Here is an 18,690-nt window from a genome sequence, read left to right as displayed (position 1 = left end):
ATTGTAATATGCTATATTAAAAGAATGATTATGTATATGTAATATATGATTGATAAATAATTGTTTTCCCGTTGGTCTTAGGACCTATATTTCTGGAAGTGTTACATCGGGAAAAGCCAGTTTTTTTCACAATTGGATCTGTAAGATGGAGCTGTTCCACCAGGCGTATGGTCAGGGCTGAGTCGGGCCCCCATCGGCCGCATAGAGAACACTGAGAGCGGAACTACAAGTGACAAAAGGCACAGGTTGGACACTTGTCAGCTTCCCTCAAGTTTTGATGGGAAATGTAGGCATCCTAGTCTTGCAGCTTGGCTCTCTGACTGCTGTCCAATGGACTTTTCAACTGTCACTTGTCCAACATTCCGCCAAGCTGCCTACATTTCCCATCAAAACTTGAGGGAAGCTGACAAGTGTCCAACCTGTGCCTTTTGTCACTTGTAGTTCCGCTCTGAGTCTCTCCCTGTACAGATCCACCACCTAACGGCTATTCTCCTGAATGTGAACTATTGATTGATGGGTAACAGAGACTGATTGTTTTGGTGCTGCTTTATATAGATTTTTAAAATACTTAAATATTGTATTATTGTTTTAAGTGATTTTAAATGTATCTAATGTAAATTATTATTATTGTGTGTTTTAGATGTATGTGATCTGCCCTGAGCCTGCAGGCTGTGGGAAGGGTGGAATACAAATTGAATTAAATAAATAAATAAATAAGCCCATTAAATCTAGTGCTGCTGCTCTGTGGAGCCACAAAGAAAAGGCCTGAGTGCCTCATTTATGTGGCTGCACTTCAGGTGTTTGAAAAATGTGATTTTATCTCTACTTAATCTTCCCTTATTCAAGTAAAATATGCCTAATTCCTTCTTCTTTACCTCATAGGCCTAGATTTCCACTCTGCCCCCATGGGCCATCTTTGGTTTTTTCCCCTCTGAGCCAATTCCACTTTGTCTACATCTTTCTTAAACTACAATGCCTAAAATTGTACACAGTACAACAGCCATAAGATCTGCATCTCAAGATCTGCTCTTTGTGCCCACCTCATTAAAGGGCAAGTGGCTGTCAAGTAGAGACAAGGTATTTTCAGTGGTTGCCCATGAAATGCCCTTCCCTTTTGAGTCTCATCTGGTACCTATTGTACAGACTTTTAGAGATCAGAGCAACCAAAACATTTCTTTTTACTCATGCTTTTAATAAAGGGGCTTTATCTTTTCTTGTTGTTTTATGGTCTGCTTCTGGTCTGAGATGTGATTTAATTGATATTTTTAGAGAGCTCAGTGGTTGGTTAATGCTGATTTTAATAGTTTTGTTTTTATATTGATTAAGTTGTGATATTTTATATTGCTTTTACTTGTAAGCTTTCTTGAGCAAGACCAGACAGGCATCATATATGTTTCCTAAGTAAATTAACCAACCAATTTCAGCCTACCTCTATTTCTTATGACTTAGATGAGGACTTTGTTGCTTGCCACTGCTCTTTCCTGAAAGAACTGCAAAAGAAAAATACCGAAACAAGAGATGCAAAGCTTGAAACGCATTGCACCATTCTATAAAATTAAAACTACTATTTTCCAGCACCTCTCTTGGTGCATCTCTCCCAACACTCTGCATTTCTACTTGGGATTAAGCCTCATAAAACAGTGTGATTTTTCCCCCAAGAAAACATGCATAGAGTGAGTTTGAAAAACAGACAACCAGTTAAACCATGTTTACTCAGTTCTATCTAGTTCAATGGAACATTCCCTTATATACGTAACTAACAATTACAGAGTGTAAGCTTACAGGCAGGGCATTAGCTCTCTTAAATATATCTTGTAAAGCCACAATCAATAAAAGAAGCAATAACTACGAGTGGAAGAAATAAGAGCGAGAAAGAGCTCAGAGAAAAGCGGGGAGATGGCAGCTGACACGTGTACAAGCTACCGGGCTAGCGAGTCAGGAGCCAAGAGCGGACCACCAACTCTACCTGGAGACGTGAGACTCTTTACGCACCAAAATCGTACAAGGAGCCTAAGGCAGCATCCAGCAAGCAGGCTGCGACGCCCGCATCCTCTTCTGCCTTCCCCACTTCGCACTCCCCGGCCGGGCTCTTAGCCATGCGATCACCCCTTCCCACTCCTCTCAAAAGGCGCGAGCGGGCAGGAGGAGGTTTGGCCTCGTGCGAGTGCCGTCTTGGCTAAGATGGCGGCCCCTACAGGGTGCTTCCGCCCTTCTCCTCTCCCTCGGCCGGCCACCGGGGCAGGAAGGGTGCAATAGGGGCGGGTTAATGGGCGCAGCCTGCCGGTCGCCGGCCGTAGCCAGGCGGGGAGGAGCGTGCGTAGCCGGGCAGCGGCCGCCGGCGGAAGAAAGTGGCGATGGCAGCTGCGGTGGCAGGCGGGACTCGGCGAGGTACCCCCATGTACTCGGTAGGTGGCTCCGTCGCGGCGGAGGTGGGGTCGGCAAGCGCCTCAGGAGACGGTGGTGCTGATTGGTGATTGGCGAGCGCGGCTGATTGACGGTGCGTGGCAGCGCCTTTGGGACCGGCGGCGGCCTCTCTTACCCCCCCCCCCATGGTGTGGGCTGCGTTTGTATCCGCGATGGGCAGCCGCGGCGGGACCGCCTCCTCTCGTGTATGGACAGAGTAGCCCCAAAATTACTTGATCGCGTTCTCATTCGGTGTGGAGATGACTGGGAAAGCTGCGATTAGTGAATTGCCTGTTAAAGCCACGGCGCCTCTATACGTAAATAAGCCCATCGTGGTGCTTCATGTGTCAGGCAGTGTTCGGCAGCATACCTGGGGATGAGACCTCACATCGGGGGGTCTAGACACTGATGGTCTCCGAAAAGCACATCCGGTTTATGTGGGTGTGCTTGGGCTGTTCTAACCCCTTCACGTTTTGAGTAATCAAAATAGGCACTTAATGCATAGTTTGTACTTAACCGTAAAGCCACTTACTTGAGAGGCGGTACACAGACTCACAACTGGTAACTGACTACATGGAAGTGTCTCTCTTATTTGGCTTGCTCAGCGCCACCATGCAAACTCCACCATAGAACTAATGGCACCTGTTTTTCTTGTGGGGTTTTTGTAAGGACTTCTGCTCTTATAAAACCTGACTTGTGCAGCCATTGCTCATTGGGTAATGCTTTAATTCCATGTATGTTAGACAGGTGCATTGATTGTGCAAAATGGAAACCTGGGTTCCTTCTCTCTGCCTGTAGGAATGTGGAGGCTGTTCTTATCTATTGCAAAAAGTGAAAATATTTCTTTTAGAAGAGAGCATTGTTCTGCTTTTAAATTATATATTATATCTTTCAAGTATTAATACTTAGAAGATATAATATTAATTGTACTTTCCAAGCAAATTCTCTCATGAATCAGAGTTGCCAGATTAATCTTGATATTTGTTGTTTTATAATAAGGCAGTTTGATGCACTGGAGCAAACCGGGAAAGGTATTGGGGTGTCACCTCCTGTATAGCACCACCTTATTCTTGGTTGCGATCATGGCAATACAAAATTTTAACGCTATCAATCTTAAAACAAGGCTATCATAGATAGCCATATAAATAAATCTCTGACCTGCCTTTAAAAACTACTCTGATCTTTCTCATTCTTTATCTGTTATCTTCCCAGCAGAAAAATCTCACGTCAAAGAAAAAATATGACTTTGAAGATATCTTGGAGGAGAGGCGGCAGTCCAGTGATCTCAGATATGCAATGCGATGCTACACCCCTGTTGTATATAAAGAACTTTCTCCCTGCAAGCCAAGTGCTATTAAAACTATTGTGTTGCATTCTGAACAAGTACAGTATGTCATCAGAGAGGTGGGAAAAATAATTTTTGTTAATGTCTTTTTAGTTCATAGCATCAGTAGTGCATGGCAGTGCCCTTGCTCTACCAAACTTACAGTCTTGGTGTTACTCTTGCAGTAGAACAAAATTTGAGTCCAGTTGCACCTTAAAGACCAATAACATTTCCCAAGATACAAGCTTTTGTGTTTCCAAACCTTCTGAAACCAGGAAGTCTTCAATACTACTCTGCTTGGGAGGGAGGGAATGGAGCATGGAAACTTGGCAACAAGCAGCATTCATGCCAACCATGAATAGGCTTGTGTGTGGTGTATTCACTGTGCTTGTTCATGATGTCTGAATGCAGCCACAAATTCAAACACTTATTCCTATTCACAGCTAGGGAAAAAGCAATCTGTTCTCTGTAGCTTGCTTACTATGTTCATTTTGTATGCGAAAACATATTGAGCCAGTGTTGTGTAGTGGTTAGAGTCTTAGACTAGGTTTAAGCCCCCACTGTGCCATGGAAGTTCAGTGACCTTGGGCCAGCCTTGTGTTCTCAACCTCAACTACCTCACAGGGTTGTTGTAAGAATGAAATGGAGGAGAAGAGTACAATTTGAGCCACTTTGGGTTCCCACTGGGAAGAAATGTATGGTATGAATGAAATAAACAAGTTGCTTAGGGAACTGTTGCAGTAGCAACAGATGTTCCACTTGGGGGAACTCTCCATGCTGTTGTCTCTCATCTGCTGTCCCCACCTGCACATTAGAGTGCATTTTGCCAACTTTTTTTTAAAAATCAGTTGTTGGTATATTGCTATAGTGTAGTGATGGTATAACGACATGTCTACTTTTTTAAAGCCTGCTTGGGGTGGTGGGGGAATGGTGAGTATGAGAAGCTATGGTGCCACATGTGGGCAGGGATGTGCAGAAATCCACATCTTCCTGTCCGTGTGGATCCCAGACTTTCTTTAAGCATGATCTTTCTGGGAAGATTGTATGAAAGCAGACTTGGGAAGACCCAAAAAGTGATGACTGCACAGTGATGTCGTGCAGAAGCCTGTCCCAAAAACTCTGTTCTTTTGCAGAGGAAGCCATGAACGAACTAGAAAAAATCCGCCGGTTCTTGATGAATGCCAAAATCCTAAAACAAGCACAAGTCCAAACTCACAATATTTAGATTGGCCTAAATTAACTTATGAAATATCTTCCTATATTCAATTGGACTTGACAAAATGAAAAGTAATTTAAGCAGAAGGGCACCATGTAGTAGATAGCAGTAAACAAAAGAATGACCTACCACAGTCAGGTCTAAATGACCCACAGTATTAAAGGGCACCGTATAGCTGACAGAAAACACGTTCCCTCCCACAACTTATCAAAAATATTACTATTTATCTAACCAGCTAGGTGTTCATACAGTCATATTACAACAAGTATGGTAATGTTTCAAAGACAGTAACAAAAATCAATGACAATGTGATTTGAGCATCAAAGAATTATATCCCATAGAGAGGTCCAGATTCTCTAAAGTCCATACAGATTGAAAACGGAGGCCTGGTATTTGGGGTTCCCACTTGGGATTAGAGAAGTGAGGTTCTTTTTGCATTTGGAACTCTATCAATGCTCTTTAAAAAGCTACACCGAAACAGGAATCCAGCTTGCGCCCTGTTGAGTGGTTGATAGCTGTGATTCTTTCCCTGTATGTCCATTGTCTCCACTGCGGGTTCACCGATCCAGAAGTCGGTTTTCTGCTTGCTCGCAGCTTTGGGTTCCCTTGAATACATTTAAAGAAGAGAGCTTGGCCTCCATTTTCAATCTGTATGGACTTTGGAGAATCTGGACCTCTCTATGGGATATAATTCTTTGATGCTCAAATCACATTGTCATTGTTTTTTGTGATTGTCTTTGGAACATTACCATACTTGTTGTAATATGACTGTATGAACACCTAGCTGGTTAGATAAATAGTAATATTTTTGATAAGTTGTGGGAGGGAGCGTGTTTTCTTTCAGCTAAATGGTGTCCTTTAATACTGTGGGTCATTTAGACCTGACCGTGGTAGGTCTTTGTTTTGTTGACAAAATGAAAGGCATATGAACTGTGTACTAGCCCATATTTTGTCCTGCTGAAAACGGGACATGTTCAAGTTTTGCAACAAAGTCTACAGATCTTTTGCTGCCCACATATATCTATGTTGTACATTTGTGCACTTAGATGGAAAAAGAGCCATCCTATGAATACTGGTTTTCCTGATTACCTCAAGGTGCCACAGGCAACTGGACAAGCTTCCATTTCTAAGTTTGGTTATGGTGCTAGGCTATTATGTGCTGAAAACCCTTAAAAATGTATGTGAAAAGTATCTTGATACTCACTATTGCTCTTGATCTTTTGTGTAGCTTTCAAAGGAAATGGGTGAATCACCTGACATCATACAGGAAGAAGCTGCAGAAATTCTGGATGAGATGGGACATAGCATGCATATGGGAGCAATCCGTTTCTTTGCTTTCACGCTGAGCAAATTATTTAAATGCCTTTTTAAGAGCATTTGTGTAAATGAAGAGGGCATTCAGAAAGTAAGTACTGGTATGAGCATTTACATGAACAGCTAGAATTCTATGTCAGGATGAATTTTTTGTGACCCTGTTTTTGCATGTTGATCACCGTAACTGGATGCTAGTTTGACAGTTAGGCTCATGCTCTACTAGTAATTGTAACCCTAAGAAGAAAGTACTAAGACTTAGTAGCAAGTACTAAGAAAGTACTCTCAGTTTGGGAAGTAAGGTTTTGATAATGTTTAAATGGATTATTCTGGTTTTGTTTAATGTTCAACATTGGGTTTCAAGCATTGTGGAACAAAGATTGGCTTCTCATCATGCAGTTAGAGGCGCACTAAGATCAAATTTGAAAACTATATTGTGATAAAGCAATCTAATGCACGTGAATGTGAGAGAAACAGTACAGTTCTAAGCAAAGTTACATTCAAGTCAAAATTCTTTGGCCCACAAAAAATCTAAAACTCTGCTTAGGATTGCACTGGCAGTCCTGTATCCTGCAGCAACATCCTTCAGTACGCTACTAAGAAGCATTCCCTCTGAAGATATTCTAGATCAATACTATGCAATTGAACCTTGTATTTTGGGATCTTTAGGTGCATATTCTTCTCTTTCTGTCTTCCCGTACCTCTTCTTCCCATTGCCCTGGGTTGTGGGTCTATGGGTGCAAGATCTGGGAATTTGAGCAGAGTAGATATTTTCAATCTGTTGTTACCTATCCTGAGCCTGATGTTCCCCACAGCACTGCAGATACTGTTCTAGCGGCAGCTGGTAGACTGAATGGAGGCATTGTCCAAGTGTCTCCTTGCTCTGCAGTTCAGCAGCTCCAACAGAGGTTATAGCTGTCTCTTTTTGTCGCAGGAGATAGAGGTGGGATAGTCCATGTCAATTACTGTGACCTGGGTGCTTCCATATAGTGCTGCTTTTCTGGTATGGTTGTGAACTAATTTCAGGGAATTGTTGTTTTGAAGGGTGGTATATCAATCAAATGTTGTTGTTGTTGTTATTGTGATCTAGATAGCTATCACACCCTTTGCTACTCTGCTTTAGAGGCATGGATTTTAGTGATTACAAAATAATTTGCCATCTTGTTTTGATAGAAATTCACTTAAGCCCTTGTTGAAGTTAATGATAAACTTGCAGACATTCACAGGTTATCCCTCTCAATCCATATTCAAAGCTTGAGGATTCTTGTAGACCCAGCCTGATTATTGGAGAGACCAATTGGTGCATTGCTGACTAGTGTAGTGTAGTGAAGCGTGCCTGTGGGAAGCAGCGGCCTTAATCGCCCTTGCTATCATCACCCACACCTCTCGCTCTCACTCTCCACCCAGGAGCTGGAGCACTTAGGGCACCTTCCCTCCTTCTTTCTTCCCTGTGCATATTTAAACCCAGCATGGCAAGCCACGGATGAACTCTCAAGAGAGACAAGGATTTGGGGAAGCTCCTGTTGAGCATTTATGTATTGCTGTGCCATGTTTAAAGACTCTTGGGGAATGAGGAGGGAAGGGGCCTTGGGTGGTACTCCTCCTCCTGGATGGATGGGTGGCAGTGACATGGTGTAGTGAGCAGCCTTTCTTGAGCTGCTACTGGGTTGTTGCTGTTGCTGGGGGAGGGAGAGGTGCGTACCTTCTTCCATCTGTACTTACTTTGTAAGTTGTCTTTTTAGAACCAAGAACAGTCTGTGCTACCTTTTATTGGAAAAGTTCTGGAGAACTCGAAAGCTCTCATGCTGTTATATGGAATTTGGTCAGTCCTAATAAAAGGTATTACATGAACTGTGTTCTTGGTTTGGGGTTTTGCTTTGGGTCCAGCACAGCTGTAAGCAATGTCTTTCTTTCTATACTCCACAAACCTGGCCATACTTCTGTAGCTTCTGTATTGACATTGCATGAGGCAGCCCTTGAAGACAGCTTCAAGCTTCCTTTGGTATAAAATGCATTTGTATATCCTGCCAGTCTTTAAACAGCAGCTCTGCCTGCTTATTCACTTTCAGACTCAATGTGAGGTGCTGGTTCTGACCTTCATGATTTGGGATCCACTTTTCTGAGTTCATGTATGAGCCCATGTGTTGCCTGAGGTCCTTTCAGCAGACTATGCTGGTTCTGCCATCTGCAGCAAGGTCTCGTGTCTGTTCAGTGGTGGCACCTATTTTATACAGCTTGACATGCATTGAACTGTGTGCTTGCCCAGAGGCCTTTTCTAGAGTAATTTAGTGTGTGCTCTCCAATCTAGACTTTAAAAATTATTTTGACTGCTTTTAGATTGTTAATTGTATTTTTAATTAAATGAACTGCATTGAACATAGGATAAGGCAAGGTATGAATTTTAAAAAATAAATAAATGGCATTTTGTACTTTGTTAGTTACAACAGGCAATTCAAGAGCATCCCGTTGTTCTGCTGCCCAGTCATCGAAGCTATGTGGATTTTCTCTTGTTATCTTATGTGCTGTATACCTATGACTTGGCTTTGCCTGTCATTGCTGCAGGAATAGGTAAGCATTTCCCTTTAGCAATTGACTCTTATTACAAGCAAATTTTGTGCAGCAGTAAACTAGATTGGCCAGCAGGTGCTTGGCTGGGCTTTCTTTGTTAGGCAGTGTTTGTTGTTACATGTGTGTCGCATACCCCATTGTTTTGCAGAGCCTGAGGATACAGGAGGGTTGCTTGAAATTCCAAAGCAGACTGTAAGGTCTTCTTTCTTCTACTCTAGGAGGAATGATAACTTGCCTTAACAAAAATTATCATAGATTTTGTTGTTTGGCAAATACCTCTTTTGATTTTCAAGATGGGGCTTTAAGAGACAAATGATCACATAAATTATGATAGGCTCTTGTATTGACCATACTCAGCAGTATGCCATGGTAACATTCAAAGGGTGGATGGAGTGTTGTATCCCTTAGAATATCTTTCCGGCAGACTTTTGACATGTAAAAATAGATTAATAAAAGGAGGTAAGAAATGTGAATGTTATGTAGATTCTTGAAACTATTGCAAACAAAGCATCCTAAAATGTTTGGAATATGAGATAAGAGACTGATCCTGATTCTAAAATATCTGGAGAGCCTTATTACATGGAGTTAACAGTGACTCCAATTTTATGTTGAAGATAACCTGCCAAAATAGTAGACAATGTAAATTAGCATAGATTGATTTACATCTAAATTAGGTGTCTAGAATTCTGAAAATATTGAAACATTGTTTTTAATCTTTATTGCTATGTGCTTGGGATACTGTTAAGGATAAGAGCGGTCAAAATAAGCACAGCAGTTGACTGTGAGGTAAAAGAAGGGCAGGGCTTTCCAACACCCCAAACAGATCGTTCCATAGAAACTAAATAATAGTGATTAATTAATTTATTTAAAAACATTTCTAGGCATCCTCAAAGGGGAGAATTTGCACTGCTAGAGTCATGCTAAGTGTGGTGGAATGCTCCCACTAACTCATGGGAAGTCAGTGATTTGGAAGTCCTCTGAAGCATTGAGGAGCCCAACAACCATCCGGAGTCTCTACCTGTTGATGCACCACTCTCCTGGCTTGCTCAACCCTTGGAAGGATTTCCTTCTCTCACTGCTGCCACCAACTGGTTGTTTTAGGAAGTACCTGCTGAGAGGGCCAATGCTCACAGCTTCCCTTCCTACAGGCTCTGTTTTCACTCTGCCTAGTACCTTCATCTCCTGCTACCCAGCAACTGGTTACCATGGGGATGGCTTACCACACTTGCACACTCCCTGGAAAATAACAGTTTTTCAACTAACTGCCTTCCTTCCTTCCTCTGGCACCTGTTTTTAGTACTGTGTTCTAACGGTGGAGGAGTATGTGGTACCATCAAGATGGAGCTCAGTTGTGAGAGCTCCTTCCTCCAAATGTATTCTTTCAGAATGGATCTGCCACAGTGGACCTTTCTCCCTGCGTGCCAGTCTCTCTGCCAGTGCCAGTCTCCCTGCACGTCTCTTCTGTTTTCCCACTTGATTGTGGATCAAAGAATCCTTTCCTTGCACTCCCAAGTCTCTGTAACCCTTCTAGGTGTCAGATTCCTGCTAAGGTGTGAGCTAACTGCTTCATTTTCTCAGGACAGGATAGCTATTAGCATTTCCAAAGCTTTGATGGTTGATAGTTTGGCAATACTTGAAAGCAATTGACTTCTTCCTTCCTGCCTGTCTTCACCAGGAGAGAGAAAAAATATTACAACTAAATGTAGGGAGTGGGAGGTTGGTCAAGGCCAAACCCCAAGATAAAATGTATTCATACTAATGATCAATGAAGTCAGTTCTGGGCTGCTGCTGTCCAAGATTTCTCCAGCAGAGGTCTTTTCAAGATTTGTAACCTGAGTACATTTGACAAAATTGAACCTGAAACGTCATGCATTCTAGACTTGTAGTCTGCCATAGTTACACATTACAAGTAGTTCCAGTTCTTTTCTTAGTCATTTTTTTTAAAAAAACAACAATGCAGTTGATGAAACTGTGCCTTAAAGGGGAGCCTAACAGGTAGAAGGAATTCTTGGACAGTAATCTTGCTGAAAATCTTGTCATTTGTCAGAACAGATTAAAAAGTGTTTTTGTATATTATCAATATGTTGAATTTCAACCCCCCCCCCAAAAGAAAAAGAGGTGGAGATCCTGATCCAGAGAAGCATACACAATAAGCTGTTTAACTCACAAACCTTAGTTACCCAGACATACTCCTACATAAAACATAGGTGGGTAGGGGGAGTAATGTTTCAAGAGTCCCATGTTTCTTCTGTTTAAAGGTTCATGTAACTGTATCACATATCATGGCTTAGTGTTCAGATTTTTTGCTTTGAACATGCTACCTATATGGCATTTCCCCAGATAATCCATAGAATTCTAGTTAATAGAGGAGTTTTTTTAAGGGACAATGACGTTGCTACTCTGCATTCTGTGCCCCTGCTAGATTTCTTGGGAATGAAAGTGGTTGGTGAACTCCTACGAAAATCAGGTGCCTTTTTTATGCGACGCACATTCGGTGGGAACAGACTCTATTGGGCAGTGTTTGCTGAATATGTCAAAACAGTGTTGAAGGTAAATAAACTTGAAATTGGCTATAATGTTCAGTTTTAAGACTTGCTGGTCTTAGCAGCTGTGATAATTGTGATATGTAAACATGTCTGCATATCTTGTCATTATAAATCTAATTGCCAAGTGCAGATCAAAAATGTGAAAAGGTACAATACACAAGGCTCAGGTGTATGTTTCTAAAAATCCAGGGGAAATCTCAAGTTTGAAGGAAAAATAATAAAGTTTATTTTTTAAAAAATGGAGGCTAAAACACCCCCAGACAGTAAAGACAACCATCTGAACGTGTGGAGACATTCAAAAACAAACAAAACACCACACCAATTTTGATGCCTGATAACTGGTTAAGTGTGTGGATTTGTAATTCTTGCTGTTTGACTCATGTAGCTACTGATTTAAATTTTCTTGCTTTACAAAAAAATCTTTTAAAGGTTTATTTTAAAATAAATGTCTATATTTTGCTAATTATTGCTTTTTTGTGTTTTTTATCCTGAAGAATGGCTATGCTCCTGTTGAGTTTTATCTTGAAGGGACAAGAAGTCGCACTGCAAAGACTTTGGTTCCAAAGTTTGGTATGTTGGTCAGACAATTGCAGTCTTTGTTGACTGAGATGATTTATTCTAGATTATGTTCAGTACTAAAGGCCGTGCTAGAAGTATATCATGAACTGTAACAATTAAGCATTTATTTTGAATAAAAATAGATTTTTTTTCTTCTTGCAGGTCTCCTCAATATTGTGATGGATCCATTTCTTAAAAGGGAAGTGTTTGACATTTACCTTGTCCCAATTAGTATCAGTTATGAGAGAGTACTGGAAGAATCTCTGTACGCACATGAACTTTTAGGAGTCCCTAAACCGAAAGAATCCACATCGGTAAGGAAGCAGGTTTAAATTAATGTGACCCAGTGAATGGAAAATGGGATATTGTTCTCTGAGTTCAAAATCTTGCTTGGCCCAGCCTCAGCTTTCCCTTCTGTGAAATGTGTAGAGAATTGTAAAAGAAAGTGAGAGCCAGCATAGCATAGCAGTTAGAGTTCTGGACTAGGGCTGGGGAGACCTTATTTCAGAACCTTGCTCTGCCAGTAAGCTCACCGCCCTGTAGCAGTTCCAAATTCAGTCCTAGGAATTTAAATTTCACACAAGGGAAGAGTCTTTTGAACTGTGTTCCTTCTTCAAGAGCTTCTGGTAACATGAATAGCATACAATCCTTCCTGCGGGTAATTACAGCCCAAAGACTTGCTTCACAAATATGCCAGTCATCAGTTTAGTTCTGGAATACTCAAAATGCCCCCAAATGGGGAATTAAAATAGAACTAAATTACCAAAATCTTGGTACCTATCATCAGATTCGTTCAGTTCAATTCAGTCTCTTTTCTCTTTCTTTGAGTAAGCTTTTAATTTCTTTCAGTTTTTTCAGCCATCTTGCCTCAGAGCGGCAAATAGCTCTCCATCTTAATTTAGCCTTGCTATAAGGAACATTCCCATTTGCTTCTAGTTTTAAAATAGCTCCAAGAAAAGATAAAAACCAGCTGGAAGTGAAAGTTTGAAATGCCTCCAAAAACGCCACTGAATTGCACAGCAGACAGATAGCTGTGGACTAAAGGGGGCTCATTTAGCAAGCTTATCAAAAACTAAACAAAAACTTAAGCTTATCAAAAACTTAACAAAATAACAGAGAAATGAGGAACAGAGCTCAGCATTAAGGATCTGTACTGGTCACCATCTTGAATTGGTGAAGCTGGACTAGCCATTTCCTTTCAACCTAGCTTACCTCACTGGGTTGTTTGTGATTATAATACAGAAGATAATTATGTATGCTGTCCTAAACTCTTTGAAGAAATTGTGAGATTAAGAAGTCATAGATACTGTAGAGATATGGTAAAATAATAAAAGGAGCTGTGTAATGTCTCAGTTAATATTTGTCATTTACTTTATAGGGACTATTGAAAGCCAGGAAAATTCTGAATGAAAATTTTGGAAAAATACATATGTACTTCGGGCAGCCCTTATCACTTAGAACGTTAGCAGCTGGGAGAATCAACCGATGTCCATATAACTTAGTTCCAAGGTACCATGATGTAACAGTGATTTGTGAACAACATTGGCATTTGGGTTTGTTTTTTTACCAAATTATGGTGATTTTCACCAGGTTCTCCTTTTTCTAATGCTGTAGTTAAGAATAATAACATACTGTTATCCAGATACATCAGAACTTTCCTCCTGGCCTGTCTCCACTAATGCTAGATCTAGATGCTTAAATGATAGTGCAATGGCAGCAGAAACTACTTTAAATACATCATGGGTACATTGACCCCCCCCCCCAAACCTAAGGTATTCCTGAAATCAAATACTATTTCCTATATTTGTAAATAGTGTTAGGAACACAAAATGAGCCACTGTGGTGTAATGGATAGTGTCAGATTAGGATCTGGAAGATAGGAGTTCAGATTCCCATTCTGCCATCGAGCTCTGGGTGAACTTGGGCCAGTCACTCATTATCAGCCTCACAGGGTTTTACATAGTTAAAATGGAGCATGGAAAGTGATGTATGTCATTCTGCGCTGCTTAGAGGAAGGGTGGGATAAAAATGTACTAGATAGACAAGTAGAAGTTAGCTAGTATAAATTTGAAACAAATGAAGTTTGACACAAAAAGTAGAAATTAATACTGTTTTTACTGATGATGGTGGGTGATATTGAACAAAGGGCTTTCATATGACGCAGCAACTGTAGGATCTCAGTTCTCATTTAAGTCTTATCATCACCTTGCCTTTCTTTCTAGTTTAAACAATATGAGCCTTTCCAGACAATCATTTTATAGTGCACAGTTGTGATTCTCCTATTGTATGTGATCCTGGCATCTTTCCTCCAAGAACCACTCCTGCTTTGGAGAAGGGGCATTCTCCAGTGGTCCAGGAGTGGAGCAGTCCTTACTCTTGGGATATAGCTTCTCCTCTCTGAAAGCGAGGTCAGTCAGCTGATTCCCAGAGGGGAGGGGCCTATCCCTGGAATTGCCAGTCTTTCTGGCCCTGCCTTCCAAGCAGGATGTCTTTGGCAATGCTCTGCAGAGTGCAATGACCCCAATGACAAAATTGCCAGAGATGAGCTGGGCGTGGTGGTGTGCGCCTGTAATCCAAATACTCGGAGGCTGAGGCCAACAGGCAGTGTGGAGCTTGTGTGGGAAGGGAAAGGCCCTACTGCCGTACCCCACCTCTATTTTGCTTGGAGCAATGGTGAGCGTTAGAGCCAGAGGTCCTTAGGTTCTGCTAGGTTCCACAGCCGCAACTGCAAACTCCACCAAGATCCCCCACGTTTGGACTGGGAGGAACCCCCCTCAGACAACCAGAAGGTGCAATGTTTGAGTCTGCAGTAGCCTGTTAGGGAGACTGATATTCTCAGGAACTCCTTCAGGCTTGGAAGGAGCAGACTCCAGCAGCAGCAGAGGAACTGCTCCAATCCTGGCAGCCCCGACTGAACCGTGGTAAGACTGATCCAGTGGGGAATGGGGCCATGAAAGGAAGGAGGAGATAAGAGCAACAGAAGCCTCGGAGCCAACTCGCCCCAAATAAAAGGGAGTACTCTTATTTCTCTTTCCTTTGGCCAGGACTTCTGAGGTGTGCGTTCACTTTAGTTTTCTCCCTTTGGTAAGAGAATTCTTTTGGTGGGGATGTCAATAACGGCAGGCCTAGCCACCTCCCAGGCCTCAGAAGGTACAAATCTGCAGCATAGTGGTACCAGACTCACAAGCCTCGGTCCCCTCCTGAGCCTCTCAACTGGCCAGTGAACGAGAGAAGGTCCAAGGCCCTCCTGAAAATTCCTGTTGGTGGAATGCCAACAAAGGCAGGCCTAGCCACCTCCCAGGACTCAGCGAGCACAAATCTGTGGCCTAGATGTGCCAAAGCAGACCAGCGTTGCAGAGGCAACCATGACTGGATCGCACTTTCCACCACCAAGGGGAAAGAAGTTAATACCCCCTATTTACATAGATGCAAATATAGTTATTATTGAACAAGTAGTCTAGCAGCTAGACCCTCAGGTGAACAAAAGGGACATCCCAGTGGGAGGTCCAACACCAAGAAAGATAAAGGGATGGGTTCTCCCCCCAGATTAAAGAGGAGGCATGTGCCATTATGAGCACAGACCTTGGTTAAGCCTCCAATCTGAGGACTCTGAGTTATTGGATTCTCCCTCAGCCAAAAAGAAAAAGGGGGGAAGGACTGTTAAAAGGAGGGAAAATTCCCTAGTACACATAGTCATCCCAATACAAACAAGGTTTTTCCCCAGGAGCTGTTTTCTAGAAGGCTCCCTAAGATGCTGAGGGTCCTAGAGTTTTTCTCCTCAAGGCCAAGGGGAAGGAGGAAAGAGTACGTGGGGTCAGAGAGAATTCTCCCTAAAATTAGAAATAACTCCTTCAGGGATTCTCCTTCTAGTAGCCCTTCATACTTGTAGAAGTCTAAGAGGGAAACTCCAACAACAACAACAAAAAATTAACCACTTTATTTCCTATTTTCCAAGTCTTATACATTGATTCCAGAGGCTACTAAGAGGCTCAAGCTGCCATTGGTGGATGAGCTGGTAACCAGCCTGCCGTCTAATCCTGTGCTGCCCATTGACAAGGATGGCCTACCCAAGGATTCCGGCATCAGACGGTTTGAACTGGCTATGCGTAGAAAATTAGAAGCTTCCACTACATCCCTTAGAGCATTGGCAACAGCTCCCTCTTTTCTAGAGCCACATTCTCGTGGGTCTCAGACCTGGCTGCTGTGAGCAGCATGGTCCTTCAAAGAGCTAACAGCAAAACTAAGAAATTAGCCTTGGCAATAGTCTTTACACATTCTTTGATGCAATGCTATGATCAATAAGAACCATCGTTTTCAGGTGGCCAGGCATAACACTTGGATTAGGAATTGGAACGTGGACCTTTTGTGCCAAAGCCAAAGTAACCGCATTTCCCTTGAAAGACATTAGCCTGTCTAGAGAAGCTCTGGATAAAGAAAAGCAGATCAAACATTGAGAGGAGGGCAGTCCCTCTCCTCCCCCGCCCCCCCGGCAAATGCAGTTGGACTGCCGTTTAGCTACCCCCCGCCGCAGGGAGGCGGAGCTGACCAGGTGGTTCCGCCCCAGGCGCCTGATGGACCCGGATAGGTTCCTCACGGAGCTTGGGCCATTACCTGAGGCGCTGGCTCATGCCCCGGCTGAAGAGCTGGTGGCTGCCTGGGATAGGGCGGCCGCTGGAGCTTTGGACCGTGTTGTGCCTTTGCGGCCTCTGACCCGGTGCCGATCCCGAGTGTCCCCCTGGCTCTCTGAGGAGCTGAGGGAGATGAAACACTGGAAAAGATGCTTAGAGAGTGGTTGGAGGGCCAGCCGTTCCGATTCTGACAGGACACTGGTACGGTCTTATATTAAGACCTACCTAGGAGCGATAAAGGCAGTGAAATCCAATTATTTTTCCGCTTTGATCACGCCTGCTGATAATCGCCCAGCCGCCCTGTTTAGGGTGACCCGCTCCCTACTTCACCAGGGAATGCGGGAAGACCCTTTGCAGGGCAGGGCTGAGGATTTTGTCCAATATCTGCACGACAAGATCGCTCAGATTCGGGGATTTGGTTTCGTTTTCTCGGCCATGTCGGACGCTCCTCTCCGCAGGTCCAAGAGGAAGCGCCCGAGCAGCCTGCGAAGATTAGCCCGCAGAACTCCCAGTGAGGGAGGCAGGGTCCGGAACGCGGCGGGAAGAGCCCCCTGAAATTGATGCAGGGGGTAAATTGCCCGTTTGTTCCTATGGAGGCCGGCAGACGTGCGCGGCACCTCGAGTGGTGCCGGGCCATGGAAAACGGCAAAGAGCAGAACTAGGCGGAAGCCTGTAAGTAAGCGAATCCCTTCTGTTATTACAAGCGCACACGAAGGAGTGGTGGGATCTGAAGCTAAGGAGGCTCGTTCTTCCCCCTCGCTGAGTTTCAGAATTTGGTCGGCGGTCCCCCCCCCCCTACAATGGCAGCGAAAAAGCAGAGTCCCGCTTTGGGCAAGTCAATCTCGGCTGCCCTGCAGGGGAAAGGAGAGTCGCTCGAGGACTTGGTGAAGAGGTCGGTTATCGAAGCCATAAAGCCCTTTGTTGACAAGCTGAATGAAACAGATCAAAGGGTGGGCTTAATTGAGAGCGAAGTGAAAACCATTAAGGAAGCAGCGGGGGGGGGCAGAGAAGTCTGCTTGGGAAAATGCATCACTCGTGAGGGCAACGAATAAAGAGTTAAAGCTGGTGGAGAACCAGCTGATCGGGCTACAAGTGGAACGAACACAGACAATTTTGCGCATCCAGAATGTGAAAGAGGAGGAAAATGAGGATTTATGGGATCTGGCCTCGGAACTATTGGCGACACCCGCGAGGGCAACTAAAGAAGAGGTAAAAAGCGCCATTTTGGAAGTCCGTCGGGCTTCTTCAAAATATGCAACGAAGTGTCAGCTGCCTCGCGAGATCATCATCGATTTTTCATCTAAAAGGATCCGAGACACTCAGAGAGAACTGCGTCCGAGGCCCGGGGGGGGAGGAAGACTTAATTTGGATTGTAATCTGTATTTTGCAAGGTCAACCACTCCATCAATATCTTACAAAGTTTTAATTTTTTAATAATGGCAGTATGAAGGGAAAGCATTATTTGTAGTGTAGTGTTGTTATATGTTGCTGTTTTTTTTTTCTTTCCTTCCCCTGCCCCCCTTCTTTCCCTCTGTATTGTTAGTTAATGTAGGTAATAAAAAAATAAAAATTTTCAAAAAAAAAAAAGATCGCTCAGATTCGGGAGGGTCTGGACTCTGACTGGGTGGGTATAGATGGGGGGACAGAGGTGGGTCGTGTGAATGTCATCTGGGAAGAGTTTGACCCTGTGACTCCCGAGGACATGGACAGGATACTGGGTAGGCTTAGCGCTGCTACTTGTTTATTGGACCCGTGTCCCTCCTGGTTGGTGGTGGCCTCCCGGGAGGTCACACGAGGCTGGCTCCTGGGAATTATTAACGCTTCTCTGCGAGAGGGTTTCTTCCCAACGGCCCTAAAAGAGGCGTTGGTGAGGCCCCTCCTCAAGAAGCCCTCCCTGGATCCAGCTGTATTAGCAAACTATCGTCCAGTCTCCAACCTTCGTTTTGTGGCGAAGGTTGTCGAGAGTGTGGTGGCGCAACAACTTCCCCAGCACCTGGAGGAAGATGTCTATCTGGATCCGTATCAGTCGGGCTTCAGGCCTGGGCACAGTACGGAAACGGCATTGGTCGCATTGGTTGATGATCTCTGGAGGGCTCGGGACAGGGGTCCTGGTCCTGTTAGACCTGTCCTGGTCCT

At 43.6% G+C, this 18,690-nt stretch overlaps 2 protein-coding genes across 7 annotated transcripts in view; one reads left to right on the top strand and one right to left on the bottom strand.

Moving 5' to 3' along the window:
- C1H1orf131 (chromosome 1 C1orf131 homolog) overlaps positions 1–2,209 on the bottom strand; it is a 42,845-nt gene extending 40,636 nt beyond the window's left edge. Inside the window, exon 1 of one of the 3 annotated variants that reach the window (XM_054974519.1) lies at positions 1,993–2,209. In XM_054974519.1, coding sequence (XP_054830494.1) covers positions 1,993–2,098 — 106 coding nt within the window. In that variant the 5' untranslated portion in view covers positions 2,099–2,209. The remainder of the gene's footprint in view (positions 1–1,992) is intronic. The other 2 variants (XM_054974511.1, XM_054974504.1) reach the window with 2 other exon arrangements.
- A 119-nt stretch (positions 2,210–2,328) lies between these two features.
- GNPAT (glyceronephosphate O-acyltransferase) overlaps positions 2,329–18,690 on the top strand; it is a 32,853-nt gene continuing 16,491 nt past the window's right edge. Inside the window, exons 1-8 of one of the 4 annotated variants that reach the window (XM_054974469.1) lie at positions 2,329–2,405; positions 3,619–3,807; positions 6,172–6,348; positions 8,693–8,822; positions 11,245–11,372; positions 11,863–11,938; positions 12,089–12,240; positions 13,305–13,435. In XM_054974469.1, coding sequence (XP_054830444.1) covers positions 2,355–2,405; positions 3,619–3,807; positions 6,172–6,348; positions 8,693–8,822; positions 11,245–11,372; positions 11,863–11,938; positions 12,089–12,240; positions 13,305–13,435 — 1,034 coding nt within the window. In that variant the 5' untranslated portion in view covers positions 2,329–2,354. Of the gene's footprint in view, positions 2,406–2,455; positions 2,498–2,562; positions 2,610–3,615; positions 3,808–6,171; positions 6,349–8,692; positions 8,823–11,244; positions 11,373–11,862; positions 11,939–12,088; positions 12,241–13,304; positions 13,436–18,690 lie in introns of those variants that run through there. The other 3 variants (XM_054974462.1, XM_054974483.1, XM_054974476.1) reach the window with 3 other exon arrangements.

Source organism: Eublepharis macularius, chromosome 1, assembly GCF_028583425.1.
Source record: "Eublepharis macularius isolate TG4126 chromosome 1, MPM_Emac_v1.0, whole genome shotgun sequence".
NCBI lineage: Eukaryota > Metazoa > Chordata > Lepidosauria > Squamata > Eublepharidae > Eublepharis > Eublepharis macularius.
Note: the sequence above shows the minus strand (reverse complement) of the source record. Positions and strands in the feature narration are given on the sequence as shown.